At 38.6% G+C, this 16,056-nt stretch overlaps 1 protein-coding gene across 1 annotated transcript; it reads right to left on the bottom strand.

Moving 5' to 3' along the window:
- Positions 1-15,195: 15,195 nt before the first annotated feature.
- insl3 (insulin-like 3 (Leydig cell)) lies at positions 15,196-16,054 on the bottom strand. Its single transcript, XM_067475372.1, has 2 exons — positions 15,862-16,054; positions 15,196-15,398 (listed from the first exon to the last, which is right to left on the bottom strand). The coding sequence occupies exons 1-2, from the start codon at positions 16,052-16,054 to the stop codon at positions 15,196-15,198; spliced, it is 396 nt and encodes a 131-aa protein (XP_067331473.1).
- Between the last annotated feature and the right edge of the window lie 2 nt (positions 16,055-16,056).

The following is a 16,056-nucleotide window of genomic DNA, read 5'->3' as shown; positions in this document are numbered from 1 at the left end:
GACCTCCTCCCTACATAGACTTTGTCAACTCTAAATTATAAAATTATAAAATGCATCTCTGGTCTCCAGCAATAGCTACTACAGCCACAACATATTGCCAGTTTCCCACACACCTCGCTCATAATTATGATGCCAGATGGTTGTAGGTAACCTACTAAATCATATGGCTTGATAATGAATGTAATTATCAGACACTAAAACACTAAACCCAAGGTAGTTAGGATGTGTTTCATCTTGCATCATATTTTAAGCTGTCATTTTGTCCAGACCTCCCATGAAAAAGCATTTGCTAACTTTATGTAATAAACCTGTTTCCAACGTTTGTCAGTAAAAGTGAAAGTACAAAGTCGAGGTTGGCTGGTAAAGAAAAGTATTTATTTAAGGTTACATTGTTTTGTTGTCTTTCAGAATACAGTTAAAGCAATTTTATGGATATTTCTTTTCTTTTGTCTTTATTTGTATATTTGGAACTGAAGTAATCACAACTTATTGGCAGGTAAGGTAATTATGCTAAATTGTTTTAATATTGTGATACTTACATGAGGTTACTGAATACAGTTTTAACAGGAATTAGTAATGCTATCAGAATTTACTTTTAAAATAACTTTCCCAAATCTATTAATAGTAAACAAACAGAGGACCCATACATATAGGCTAAGGATAGTAATAATCAAAGTAATGTGTCTAAATTTTTCTTTTTTAATTTCTTACATGTCTGAAGGGGGATTGCAGTGTTTGTGTTGTTAAGTACAGAATATGACAATCACTTCAACAAGGCATAAAACTGTGCTTGTTAGCTGTGTTTGTTACACACTCTATCAGCCAGTCTAAAAACTTTCAGCCATGTTTTCTCTTAAATTCTCTGCTTGTACAATTACCACTGTCTGCTTCTGTGGGGCAGAATCTGCAGGTAGGTTATTTAAAACACAAATGTGAGCCAATGTTTTTTGCAGTGTGTCCCTTCCTAGAATATATACAACTTATGCACATTTACTGTATCAGCTAATTAACTGAATGTGAAACAGTATTAACTACCTGAAGTGCAGACACTTCTTTTGCACTGCTCTGTTGGTCCTGATGCTGTTTGTTGGTAATGGGCCAGACAGATGTGCTTGCTATCCATCAGTCCACAACATCTTCTATGTGTCACTAACAGTCTATTTCCCGGTGGTGCTGCCTCTCTTTAAAATGTGCCATTTTATTGTTCTGATTTCTCTCTGTTCTCTAGGGAGTGGAATATGATTTCGCAGAATATTAAGTGGATGGAATCTAAGGGAATCGTATAGGGACTGGTGATGCGGTGGTGGTAGTAGTGAAGGATGATCTGGCCTAATTAAGCACTCTCCCTACTCCCTACGTCTCCTCCCTCCTCCACCTTCACTCCCACCCACCTCCCAACAGCCCTGCCCCCATGCTCTCTGATAGGTTGCTGACTTTCACTATGAAGTGTGAAGGTCAAAGGAGTATTTCTCAAATAATAATCTGCCTGACTTTGGGAGAAAAGGGATTAGTTTGGCAGAAGTCTGAGCAACCATGCTTTAGCATTATCAGGTTGTTTAACCCACTGTATCATGTATAAAGATGCCGAGAGAGTAAATGGGTTCATTTGGACATGGGCTCAAATTATATACGATTACTGCACCCATCTAACCACTTTAACCTTAAATACTGTGTAACACAATCTCCTGTCAGTTTATAATGGTCCTGTATTTATGGACTATAAAATCATGGTTTCACCCCTGATTTTTTTTTTTTTTTTGGCTAATCATAACCAAATTGAACATATTAGATTTTATTCATTCGAGTGTTTAGAGCAGTGTTTGGTTCGGTTCTAATTACTCAAAAAGAGTGCAGGTTCAAAAGACACCTGCCTCCCTACTTGGCAGTGCTGTTTTAAATGGTTCATTAATTGGGATGAGGGAGTAGGTACAAACAGTGTCTTTGGACATTAAAGTTGAATGACTAGTTGACTAATTAGCTTTCCCCAAGGCCTCTACAAATATTATCCAGATGTCTGGTGTTATTGAAAGCAGTGGGTATTCCACAGCACTGTGACAGAAAGGAAAATCCAAAAAGGTCACGCAATGCTGAAGGCCCCAGACACAAAACACATGCTCTTAAAGCACCATTCAAATGAAGGTGAGTGTCTCCATCATGGAGACATAGGCGAGATGGAGAAAGGAAGCGCGTTTGGAGAGAGGCAGTCCTGCAGCTACAACGCACGCCCCATGCTGCATATTGGGCAAACATAGGTGATTGATAGCAGTGCCAAGACAACATCTCATCAGGGGCCCAGTGCACAAGGGTGCCTAGCAGAGGAATGATGGACGAGCCCGTAGACGCTACATAAAAATCGAACCCGGCATATATAACACATTCCCAGCTCCCTTTCTTAACCTGTAATGTATAGTGATAGAAATTTGTTTCGCAGTCCATTGCCATAGACAGTGATTGATGCCAAAAAGAAAGAGAGGGAAAAGGGTAGAGGAGAGAGGGATTGAGAAGGGGGATGACTTAGTTGTGTGTGTGTGTGTGTGTGTGTGTGGAGACACTATAGGAATCAGTGAAAAAGTCTTGTGTTAAATGTTTTGCTGCCACACTCAGTGATGCTCAGGCACATGAACATGGAGCCTAGGCAACTGCTCTGTTATGTGCTGTGTAGTTATGTGCATTATGATTACCACTTTATTCCATATCTATCATATTGTATGAGAACATTTACTGTCTATTGCAAATATTATAAATGTCTTATCCAACACAGCAGTGTGAAATTTGTATCATTATCTACACCATGTTTGCAGGTTTTTGCAGTATTAATACCAGTGTCAGTTATTCAAGTTAATCTCATAATCTCTGTCATATGTTGTTCCAATCTTAATTCATTCTACATCTAATAATAAAAATAAAAAATGTAATATGCCACAGCCAATCTTTGCACAAATGCCCCAATGCAATGACTGGGTGGATGCTATTTTAAAATAGTCAAGTGGCTATGTTTCACTTCCATTTACACTTGAAACACATGGTGCATGTGTGCTGTTACATTACCCATTATCACATGTCATACTCCGCAAACACATGCACACGCATATCTCAAAAGACTTAATTGCGCATTAGATTTTAAACATTAAGTGCATTTACATTTTAAAATGTTTTTAAATTGTGGTAAATTATTTGATTATGATTTTCATAAATTAAAATGTTTCATAAATTAAATGAAAATGATCATTAACATTTGCTAAATAATAATTGTTTTGTCTTTATAGTGCTCACATTATAAATTATTTCAAAAAATTATTTCTATAAGCAATACCTAACCTCTGAAAAAGTCTGCATGCACACCTGCCTTTGCACACAACACTGACCACCTTGGTGCATTGTTAGCCTATCAAATTGACTTGTCACGAATCTCCCAGTAGCTGATGAATATTAGATGGGGGCAGATAATACCTCGACAGAGGAGGCCTCCCCTCGTCGAGGCAGGAGAGGCTGCACACTCAGCAGTGAAGCGCTGCCCACTGAGACCAAACCCAGGCTGTTGATAGATTCCCCTGCAGTTGTGAGATGCTGTATAATTGTGGGTGGATTTCATGTAACTCACAGAAAGAAAAGTGTTTCTGTGCTGCATTGGTATGTCAAAGAGGAAGAGAGAGGGATAACAGAGGGAGGTATTCATCTCCATCTCCATAAACCTCCAACTGGATTTTTACAGCAGTTGCCTCTTCATCATGAACAGAAATGGATTGTATTCTAAAGCCGTGGCTGTAAGAGGAGGATTTCAGGGCTTACATTTTTTTTGGTTATGTTTGAAAATGATAGGGAGAAAAGCTGAAACCAGAGATTTTTATATATACATATGTATGCGTGGTTCTGGATTACAATCCATGCATGTCGGGCTGTCTGCACATAAATACATGCAGTTGTGCATATAGAAATTAATTATTGACTATAGCTTTCCTCAGGATGTACTGTATTTGGCAAAATAAAGCTGAAGAGTTCTTTTTACAGTTTCCCATTTCTTAAGGAAGCAAACTGCAATCCTAAAGTAAAGAAATTAGTAACCAAAAAAAGGAACATCAAACTAATGTGGGACCTTTCTATCAACACCACCACAGTGATTTACATATTTTTTCACAGATTAACTCTAAGACACTCTAAAACATTTTCAGACACTATAAAAAGCCATAACAAATCTGTAAAATGTTTAGCTCCACTATAAAAAACATAAAATGATGGGGGTTATTTTTGTAGTTCTCAATACGTCAAGTCAGCTACATTTTAAAAACTGACTTAAGCTCTCACCGGAGAGTGAAACTGAAGTAAACATGGACTGAAACAAAATCCACATATACAGTATTATTTAGAATATTTATCACAATATAGTTACAGAACATTTTGATTTGTTTGCAATTTACACAAAGCTCTAAAAGAACTGGAGTTTTGTAATTAATACTAATATATTGCAAGAGTTTCATTGTGCAGGACAGCCATGCTCAGTCCATATGAATGTACAAAACAAACTCCATGTTATCCAGCGTCTACAGTGTTGCCCCTGTCTCACAGAGTGGTGGGTGGGCTATTTACTATTCTATATCACACATCTGTAACATTGCACATCAATGAAGAGTTTTACCAAAGGATCATTTTTATCAACTAAATTCCTATTAAAATCCAGTTGACACACGGGAACTCTCTTTTTCAAGCATGCTGTCAGGCCTCAATTGTAAACAGAAAAGATTGGCACAAACTAATTAGCATATCGCAGGATCTACCTAACAGATGGCCTTGGATTATATTCAAGGCTTGGCTCAAGCTAGTGCGATGGAAATGTCTGACACAGGAACTGCCTGTCTGTGTGCTCACTGCTACTAGATACATGTTATAATCATGAATAAACACTTACCTGATCTCCAGGAAAGGTTTACTTTGGACATACTCCAGTACAGGCAAGCTAATAGTTAATTTTTGCAAGCTAATGTATTTTGTCACACAACATTACTTAGATTCGATTCCTTTTTTTCTGCAGTGCCGCAGAGCGGACAGTTACAGCATTTTTGCCAAAATGTCTATATACTTTGATACAATCCAGACTTTTTGAATTACTCCATCATGCCTTTGTGATGAATTACTGATATTCTACCCCTATGTCAGCTATGGCTGAGCAATCAGGCAGCTACATTACCAGTATAAATCCCACAAAGTCTTAAAGCTTGTGACAGGGCCACCAGTGGGTCAGTTGTACAGTAGCTGCTGGAAAATGCATTAGTTAATCAGATGCATGAATAACAGTACTAAACCAATATAAACTCACCTGCAAGTTAACCATCATTTCTATGGGTTGCAATACATGAGGACTGAACCTGAGAGCAGATGTGATACAGTAAGATAAAGTAAATTAAAAATTGAGTAAATATTGGAGTACTATACACCTCTGCTGCATGATTCACATATAATCTAAGTCCAGGTAATTTATACAAATTGCCTTACCACTAACTATCTTCAGCAAGATATCTGTCATAATATGTAAATAGAATAACTTTGGAGAGTGCTTTCCATCTTTTAGGGGAGGCTAGATAACCAGCCTAGCTGACACATACCACCCAAGTTCCTGGAGAGAGAGGCAGAGAGAGGAAAATAATATCTGAAACTGTCCATGAAACTTCAGAAAAACCAACAAGGGAGTGTAGACATTCCTCTCCACAAGAAGGAAGACACCTTCAAGGGATGGTGTCCATCCTGGTGAGATGCTTTCGATTGAATTCTTGAATTCTTTTAGACGCAAAGCAGCAGCGGATATACTTGTCCTAGACCTACCACTTGGGGTAACCACTCACATCCAACCAGAAGAGAGCATTCCACTGTTTTCTGGCAGAAAACCATGGCCTTAACCATGATGATGCTGGCTCTTTTCCCAGCTGCTTCACACTTGGCTACAAACCACCCGTGTGTGTGTTGAAGATCACGGTCTGATGAACCGCATAATTTGAAAAACGCAGAAAAGCGATTTTGAGGTCCAGAAACTAGATAGTGTCCTCCCCCCTGGCTGCTCTTTGAGATCCTACTCATGAAAATCTCAAACTGTTGACAAAGGACAACACCAACTAAAAATGTCTTTAACTTCTTTCCAAGAATACAGACACAAATCTCACTCTGGCTATGATGGCTTGTAATAACAAACCTGGCACCCCATTCTCCTCCAGTACTCTCCACAAAACACTCCAAGGGAATACTTCTTCAAATTCACAAAGCACATGTAGACTAGATGGGCAAACTCCCATGACCTCTCAAGCAGCTTCCAAAAGCAAGATCTGTCCACTGTTACATAGTCAGATCAGAATTCACATTATTCTTTCTGAGTCTGAGGTTTGACAAATTATTTGGAACTCACTCCAGAACATTGGCAAAAGCTTTCCCAGGAAGGATGAGCAGATCCCTATAACTTGAGTACAGTCTCCATTCCCCAATTTGAGAAAATTGGAACCTCTGGATTATTTTATTTATTTATTTATTTTTTGCTGCCCATGTGAGCATTCTCAAAGAAGAACTGTGGCAGTGTTTCCTCTATAATATACCATTCACAGTCTAAAACAAGGTTGATAAAAACTAAACTAGTGACAACAGTTAGAGCTCTCCCACCAAGTGTGTTTCAGTTACATGGAGGTGACCCTCAGCCAGGGATTGTGAGGAGCTCCACATCCACCCTGAGTAAAGTCCATCTCATCTTCAGGGGTTGGGTTGCAACTATCTCTAGTCTCATAGGCACCAGCTACAGTTCTTTGCAGCCAGAAATGTGACATTCCATGTTCCAGCCACTAGATAGGGGCGGCTGTGGTGCAGGATGTAGAGCGGTCATCCACCAATCCCACAGCTGTTGGTTGGATCCCCGGCTCCTCCTCCCTGTGAAAGTTGGCCAGCTGCATAGCAGCTCCCCCATCGGTGTGTGAGTGTTTGTGTGTGTGATTGTGAGTGCGAATGGGTGAATGAGAAGCAGTGTAAAGTGCTTTGAGTGTCAATAGGTAGAAAAGTCATTTAGTTGCTCACCAGCAAACTCCCCTCTGGTTCCTGGAGCGAACCAGGTTTCCCTGTTTCAGATGAGTTAAAAGTTTCATTCACTGTTTGTCTAGTTCCTCTGTCTAGTCTCTGCCCTGGGAGCACTTTGCCTTGAAACACCCTAACACGTGCATTTGCAACTCCCAGAATCACTACAACAGACAAAACCCTGCAGTATGTTACCAGATGGCAATTCTCTGAGGGGTATATTATATTTGGCTCTTACCTCACAAATTGTTCTCACATGGGTGTGATGAAATAAAGTGCAACTCTACCTAAAAAGATGTTTGTTTTTTTAATTTTAATAAAATTCTAAATTAACGTCTTTAATCAGATTCATCTGAGATTAGTTCACATGTACAAGGACTGATCCAGTGCTTTAACTTATTATATAAAAGAGAAAGAGATGAAACTGAAAGTCTGATACCTCAGAGTCATTAACATGCATATTAACATGGCACTGGTCAGGCCCGAAACATCACCATGTCTAATGTTGGACGAAAAATGCAGTGGCCAATGGAGATCCTGCATTGTATATTGATGACTTTGACTGGATAGGATGACAGCACAAAATGAAACTAGAAACCCTCAAAAGAATAAGACGGAGGCTGTGACAGTGGTGGCTGTGTTTGTGTGATTTAGCATTTTAACATTATCACTTAACAAGACAGGCCTGGCACTCGGCCCCAGTGCAGGCCAGAGGGGAACAGGAGTTAAGGGAAGGACGGAAGGGAGAGAAAGAAAGAGACAAGTCTAGCACCCCCACATCAACTTCCCCTTTTTGTTCCCTAGAGAGCTTGAAGGGAAGGCAGAATGATCTGGAGAGAAATGGAGAAAGAAAAAACATAGAAAGCGAGAGGGAGGGTGCCCTTCCACTAGAAAGTTAATTATGCATGGCAGGGCAGCTGGAGCAAAAGAGAGGAAGAGAGATAGATGGTGAGGGAAAGAGGAGAGCACCCACCTATGCAGAGGATTGGGGGGGGTGTTGCTAGCATGCTTTATGGTGGTTCAAAGATGGCGAAAGTTACAAATATACAAGAGAGCCAAAGACATCAACTGAGCTTTGGGTGGTTCTGCATTTTAAGTTAATCTGGTGAGAAAAAAGAACAAGTACATAATGTGAAAAAGAACACATGATTCATATTTCAACAAGACTATGACTCTACAGACATAGTAGCAGCGACTCTTCTTACAGGCACATTTGTGCTTTGTGCTAAATGCTTGTGTGAGCATGCTAACAAACCCAGAAAAACTATGTATTGATACATACTGATATTAAGTAGTTGCAAGGTTTTCCAAGTTAATCAATTTGTGATCTAACTGGGCCACTAGATGAAAAGATAAGGGATCACCAAAGAATAAGAAGGATTCATCGTCAGATAATTTATATCTGTACAAAATTTCATGGCTGTAGTTGCTAAGATATTTAGGTATGGGCAACAGTGGTGCACCAGTCAACCAGCATACTGAATTGCCATCTTAAGAGATGAAACATAGTTAAAGATGTGAAATGAAGGCAAATAAAGATGACAAAGATGATTATCACAGCCTTTAAATTATATTTTCTTAATGTAATTGGATGGAACTTTTTTTGCAATTAAAAAGCCAGCGGTCAAGGTTTTGAAAGCAATTTGGTACAAGTGCAGAAAACTGCCTTAGGTTTCAGCTATACCAGCATTTATGGCAAAGCCTAAATTTCAGACTAAAATTCTATTTCAGAGTTCCTGTTCTGTGGTCATTGGGTGGACTTGCATAGGTAAATTTGTGCTGAGTTTAACTTTAACAACCTTACGTGTCAACCTTACATATAATCTGTGCTGCATCAATCAGCTTTTGTATACTGTGATTAACAAGAGACAACAGGGCTTTCCTCCTTTTTTCCATTATGCCACAAATACAACTAAACACAACAAAGAGCGTACATTGCCTGATCTGTACAAAGCTTCCAGTGCCACCTAATTTGTAAGTGTGCACCTATGAATTAAACTGTTGTTAAACTGTATTGTTTTGATAATACATATAAAATAAGACAAAACCTAGTTCAGTTCCCCCTCATTTTTATTGTTCCTTTCTGATTTACAGTAGGTAAACACTTTACAAAGGCACATTTACTACAAAACCCCAAACCATTAAGCCACTGTATTTGTTGATGGGTCCACTCAGTGGAAGCGACAGAGCAGCAGTGTTTCAATTTCTTAAAAAGATCCCTCTGTACTGCTATAGTGTACCTGCTGTTGTCTACTCCTCTTTAGTATCCCACCAAGTGTGTGTTTCGCACACATACACACAGGGAGAGAAAGGCAAACAAAGCCTAAAGACTCAAACACAGGTGGTAAATACCCTGCTTATATAGCACTTTTATCCAAAGTGCTGTACAACATTGTTTCTCATTGACACACACTGATGACAGCGGCTGCAAAGTGGTCACCTGACCCACCAAGAGCCACACAGGGTTCATTTTCTTGCCCAAGGACACTTTGACTGGACCGGAAGTTACACAAACAGTGCAGCTCTGACTAGGTGAAGTCTATTGAATGGCCAGCTCATGTTTTAAGCCTGCTGATAATGAGAATGGGAAAAGGGGAAGTAATCAAGCCAATAAGGATGCTGTGTTTGTATGTGTGTGTGTGCGTGTGTCTGTGGCTGTGTGTGTGAGTTTTTATATACTACATTGCTTTAGGGCATGAATATGTATGTGTAATTTATTGTATTAGTATCAGTATATTTGTTCTGACAGTCTAATACACTAAATGTTATACTACATGTAATAAAATGTGATGGACGCAGCCATAATATCAAAGAAACATGTAGCTCCTAATTTAACTCTGTAACAATATTTTACCATTGAATTAATGCTAATCATCTTCTACATCTATAGGAATGTTGTGCATAACTGAAACTAAGACCCACACTAGCTAAGTACTCCCAAGGAGTATTTTGTCAAAATTACTTCAGGTACCAACAGCCCAGTCACATATGAGTGTGTAAGGGTATTGGATGGAGCGGGTGATGGACAGAAAGAAAGAGGTGCAATGAAGCAACTGGGAGCAGCTGTGAAAGAGCAGCTGGAGTAATCGTTTTCTGGGCCTGCCCACCACTGTCTCTGCCTGTCTCACACCTGTCTCGTTTTTCTCCTCTTACCTTTTTTTCCTCACTCAGTCACTCACACATACAGACACACACGCACACAAACACATATTTACCATCTTTTGGAGGTCCCTCTTTTTTCATTACACCGGAGTCTAATTTTCTGTTTAGCACGTGTGACTACTTATGCTATTCACTGCAGCTGAAGGATGTTATTCCTCTCTATGCATTTTGGAGCTCACACACACATGATGCCTTGTCACATACACAAGGCAAACAGCTGAGTCTTGATGACAGCGTCAGAGTAAAAAGCTGAGCTACATGGGCTGATGTGCAGTAACTGTCTCACGCTGGAGGCTGCCAAGAAGAGGTGGCATTATGACATCACACACCAGGTGCTTTGGAGTCGCAGAAGAAATTAACCCAAGTGGTGAAGTGTGAGAATTAATGTTAGAAAAATACTAATGTAAAAATGTAGAGTAAAAAATGAATAATAAGTCTTATCAAAAAGAAAATTCTGGTGGGCATGTAAACAAAGTCCGCATTAGAGTGAGAAATAATAGAAACAGTGAAAAAAAATAATTTTTGCACATTAAGTTTTTATAATGTACAAAGAACTGAGATGTGAAATCTGCAAGACGTAGAAGACAGAGAGCAGAAAAAAAACAAATAAAAAGTAGTGGCTTTGGCTCTATTATTGAACCGAATTATTAACAAAACAACATTTAACCCCATCACCAAGCCAATGTCAAGTACCGCATGTTACAGAGTGAGCCATTGTAAATAAAATATCTTCAGAATGTAAAATATTTCTTTCAGATAATTATATCAACAAATTACGAAAATTGGAACAAAAAATGTAATTCTTAATTATAGAAAACTTCCATCCAGTTTGGCTGTGAGCAGCAGCATGGAGCATCATATTGCGCCTTCTGTGTTCTGTGACATTTATTTCTGCAGCCGCAGAAAACCTGCTTGCAGTGAGTTTAACAGCTGCTGTTGCCACACTGCCCTCTACCAGCTCAGCTCTATTAGTTCAGCTTCACCACCTCCCAGTGGCCCCAAGGTTGAGACAAAGTGGTAGTTAATATATGTGTGGTGTTTGCTGCGTGTGCTTCTATTCTTTTACCAGACAGATTAAGTGGATATAATTGCACGCATACAGAAGACCATATAGGGCGAAAAACTAATTAAGGAAGTTGAGGCAGTAATTGGCTTTGGTTCAGAGGCCACAACCGATTGAAATGTTGAACATTTAAATTGTAGATTTTGTTTTAAAACAGAGATGGCAAATGCATCAAGGTACCTGCTGATGAGACAAATGTACTTTTCAAATGTTCCGTAAAAATGAGAATAACTAACAGTATAATGACAGACAAAGAAAAAGTGACACTATTGAGAAACCGACAAGACTACTGATGAATGAATTTCTGTGCCCTCTTAACCACAGTAAGACTCTTTAGAGAGGTAAACACTATTACCGCGAAGTACAGAGCAACTATAAAATAGATTTATCCTATAATTGACGTAGTGTTGATGATAGTGAGATTCCAGTTGTGCAGCTAGTCAGATGAGAGGAGATCAGAACACATCAAGAGATAACAACAAAGTCTCCTTTGGTAGCCCTGACTTTCTCTCCCTCATCCCATGGGAGCAGTGTCTGGTCCTGATCCTGATCCTGAAGCAGTCACTGCTGATCCGTCTATGTAACGGGTATCAATCACACAAGAGGACTGACCTGTCACTGCACAGTAGGAGATGGTGGATGGTGCATTTGTAAAAATAACCAAATTGCATGTGATGATGGTGAAGGGTGGTTTACTGCACGTGAATTAAACTATAATGCTCTGATGTTTGGAGATGTTTGAAACAATCACGAGTTAAGAAAATAAAAAGTTACCACAAAGATTTGAAGTAAAGACTTAGATATGAAAACTATATTTATGAACTATATATGAAAAAACATAAAATCAAACACAATAAAACTATATTTTCATTTCAAATTTCATTTAATGTAATTGTATCTTGTTTCCATTATATATTAAAGCTGATGTAATGGATAAGATTGAAACACTGTATGCAACGCAGGAAAACTAGTCTGGTGCCCTTCTTTGATATGACACTTCATGTTACGGAGAAGCAAAAACAATAATGGAAACACAAACACGAACATGACAGTCATTGTCCTGACTTTTGGTCCCAAACCCACTCACTGTACTCAGTGGTTACAAAGTAAGAAACATACAAACACAAACAAAAATAGGTTCTAAATGTAGAAATACCCTTTAAATGGGTTTCCCAGTACTGCACACCCACGCATGCACCATTATGAGGAGCACACACATAAATATTTAAACTACACACACACACAGACACACACACACACACTTACTCCAAATGTAGTAGCTTAAGCCATGACACTTTTACTGTTGGAAACGAACACTGACAGCCATTTCATTTACATGCAAATTGACACCCACCAGTCCATCACACACAGACACATACTCCTGCCTGCCATGGATGAGTGTATGATCATGTGCTTGCTAATGAGTGTGCATGCATGTTTGTGAGCTGTGTGGCTGCTCTGCTGGCACACCGCGATGGTGCGATATTGCCCCGCTGCTTTTCCTTCTTACTAAAACTAGACACAAAGAGACAGGAAGGGAGATAGAGGCTCTGGTTTCATTTTCAGTATTCAGTTTAGAAGAGAAGCCCGTACAAGAGGCCCCATGCAGACTTGTGTTTGTCATCTCATGTTGGCACTGAATAAGGGTAGGCTGAGGCCTGGAAGTGTTCTCTGATCAGATTTATCCTCTTGTCACAAGAAGATAAAGGATGACTTGCGTTGATTGAGCATTTTACAATAATTAGCTTTGAGAGACTGATCGTCGCAGAAAGGAAATGTGGCACAAGTGCAACCGCAAAAGCATTTGATACAGTAACATTGGAGTTCAAAAGTAACACCCTCTCGTTGGCAAAAAGAGCTAGTGTGAGTGGAAATCAGTGCAGACTACATATCGTTTCAAATCAGATATCTGTCTCTCTCTGCTGGTCAACATGAGAAAATGCAGGAAGCCCATTCTATCAGATTCCTTTCTGCTCTGTCCTGTTTTCCTTTCATTTCAAATTTCTAAGAGTATATCTAAAAGTTATATTTCCTCAAATGTGCAATTTCATAATAATTAGAAAATAATGTGAATATGTTTCCTGGATGTCTATTTACTGTAACATCAACTGCCTGAAATAAATTTAATGAGTGCATATTCCTAATTTATTTTTATGCACAGTATAATAATAATAAAAATTATATAAGTTGGTTTGATTTGCTAGTTTGGCCTGAATTTGGAAAAAACTCAACAGTACACGGATAATTTTCTACTTTGCTGGATCACTAAATGTAGGGACTAGCCTCCAACTAGCCACCATAGCCACACGTAACTCCACTCATGTCAGCTCTAGATAGCAACGCTTCATTTCTCCTTATTTACATATTCTGATTTATTTATTTCCCCTTTCTGTTATTAGAAATTCAAATTTTGTATTCTGAGCACGTGAACTATTGCTTCAGGCTTAGGATTTACAGTCTCGCAGGTCTTACCTCCAGTCAACCAATCAGAGCTCAAAAGACTGATTGTGGTGTGTTACTTGTTTGTTTAATGTACAGATGTATATTATGAATATTTTCACGTTTTATGAATATTAATAATTTGACTCCAGAAAGAACTACTGTATACAGAAGCTAATGGCAAACTTGGTAAGTATTTCAATCACTGACAATATGATGAGTGTCTCTTCCAAACAGGATCGAAGACACAAGTTTATGAACTGATTTTGGTTCTTTATACAAAGTAGAATCCATCCTATGACAATCAGTAATTTGTTAAATGTAGCCAAAGGTAGCCAAAAACATACCAGTATTTGTACTTTAAATCCTTCCAAAACCGACCGTGTACTTACATTTTATCTAAATTCAACAAATTTAACTACACTGTCTGATAACACAGCAAATAAAACTAATTACCCCAAAACTAATTGTAAGCACAGCACAATCCATCCGTCCCCAAATAAAACCAATTAACCAATCAGTTACTGTTGGCTGCTGTAATTTGCTATTAGGAGTCATTCAGTGAGGGCTGCTATAGAGAGGCAGATAATCAGCCCCACATTTGATTATCTGTTGAGAGAATTATTCACTGCACAATGAGGAACAGGTCGGGTTTCAGACATTATTCCTGTTATTACGACTCAGCCAGTGGCCTCAATCTGATATATCACTATTGGAAAGAACACCAGAATTCTGCACTTAGCTGCACTCACACATCTGCATTACTCAAGTATGTTTCTTATAACTAATATGTTTTTATGTGCCTCTTTGTGTCTATACTTGAAAATGTCATTTAGTTTAATTTTGCCATTTGCATTTAAAGGCCAATTATTCAGACTAATTATTCAAAATAACACTGAAGTAATAATTATACCGTATAATTTTCTGGTTGGTGTAGGTGTGTAAATGGACATGTTGCTCTGTACATGACATCCTCCAAGGCAACTAAACTGTAAGACTGACTTGGATATCAAATAGGCTATGAAATGGAAAGTGCTGATGTTACCATTTAAAACATTTAGGACTATTTTGGTAAAATTACTACAATTACCAGTTTCAAATTATTTGCAAATCACTGCATTTTTTTTAACTTACACTTTGCACGCTCACATGTCCGCACTTTTTTGAAATCTTAATATTAGGTTAAAACATTTTATTATTCCAAATGATTAATTAGGTAATAATGGGTAAAAGTTGATTCAGATTCAAACCTCAAGTACTGCAGTAGAGCATAATAAATAATGGTTAAATACTGTCAAGTATCTATAATTGCTGTTGCAGTGTTGGCCAGAATCTTACAGTATGTCCTAGGAAATAGAGCAAAAGCAAATTTTTTTTAATATCTAAAGAATTTAGAAAGTTGGTAAAAGAAAAAATCCCTTTAAACAACATTGCAACATAGATTATGGCAATTTAGGACAATGTTTTATTGTGTGATAAGAAGGGATCTCCATCTAGCAGAACTTGATCAACTCTTTCATGCTGCATCCTTTCTCACAGCAAATATCAGATATTTCTCCCGTTGCTCGTCTGATCCGAGAAGAGAAGGGGTACCAGTGAGGAGCCAGAGAGGAGACATAACTCATCCTGCCAGACTCTGCAGGAATGTGGACCATCCCTGTAGCCTGGTGGCCCTCTGTGGAGGCATCCAGTTCCCCTGCTGACAATAAACAAAGACAAATTAAGAGAGATATCTCAGTTTAAATAGGAAACCTCATGTGTAATGTGATTCTACTTTGTGTGGATTTGTGTGTGTGTATGTATATGTACATACTTATGTATGTACATGTATATGTTGCTAAAAACAAAGCAGTGGAGATTATAGAAACATATCAAACACTAGAGTGTTTAGAAATCTAACATGTTGATTATAGTATCAATTATTATGTCATCAATAAATCACTACAATAAGTGAACAATTCTCCACAACATAATATATGGGTCAGTGGATCAGTCACACAGGTTTTAACTCCAATACAAGCACAGCAGGAGACACTTTCATGAAAACATTTAAATGTGTAATTATTAAAAATTTTAAATATCTCTGCATATCAGTGCCCAGGAGTGATGTGACGAGCAGTGGTTTTGAACCAATATAAGATGTTCCTAAATGTACTTACAGTGAGGAATGTCTTGATGCTGGCCCAGCTCTGTGTCTGGGATGTTTCTCCCTAGCCATGTGTTACCACATGAGGAGACAGCCAGACGTATCAGCTCTCTGCCGCACATCTTAATCCTGTCCTGTGTATGATCCGCACACATCCCCGCCACAAGCATCATCATCAGACACACAAAGCCCCTAGCAGCAAGCATTG

Source organism: Channa argus, chromosome 14 (assembly GCF_033026475.1).
Source record: "Channa argus isolate prfri chromosome 14, Channa argus male v1.0, whole genome shotgun sequence".
NCBI classification, from domain to species: Eukaryota; Metazoa; Chordata; class Actinopteri; order Anabantiformes; family Channidae; genus Channa; species Channa argus.
Note: the sequence above shows the minus strand (reverse complement) of the source record. Positions and strands in the feature narration are given on the sequence as shown.

Excerpts from the sequence above, each read along its gene's own strand:
- insl3 (XM_067475372.1), bottom strand. The coding sequence starts at position 16,054 with ATGCTTGCTGCTAGGGGCTTTGTGTGTCTGATGATGATGCTTGTGGCG. Across the intron at positions 15,399-15,861 it reads GCATCAAGACATTCCTCACT|GGGAACTGGATGCCTCCACA; the intron begins GTAAGTACATTT and ends TATTGTCAGCAG.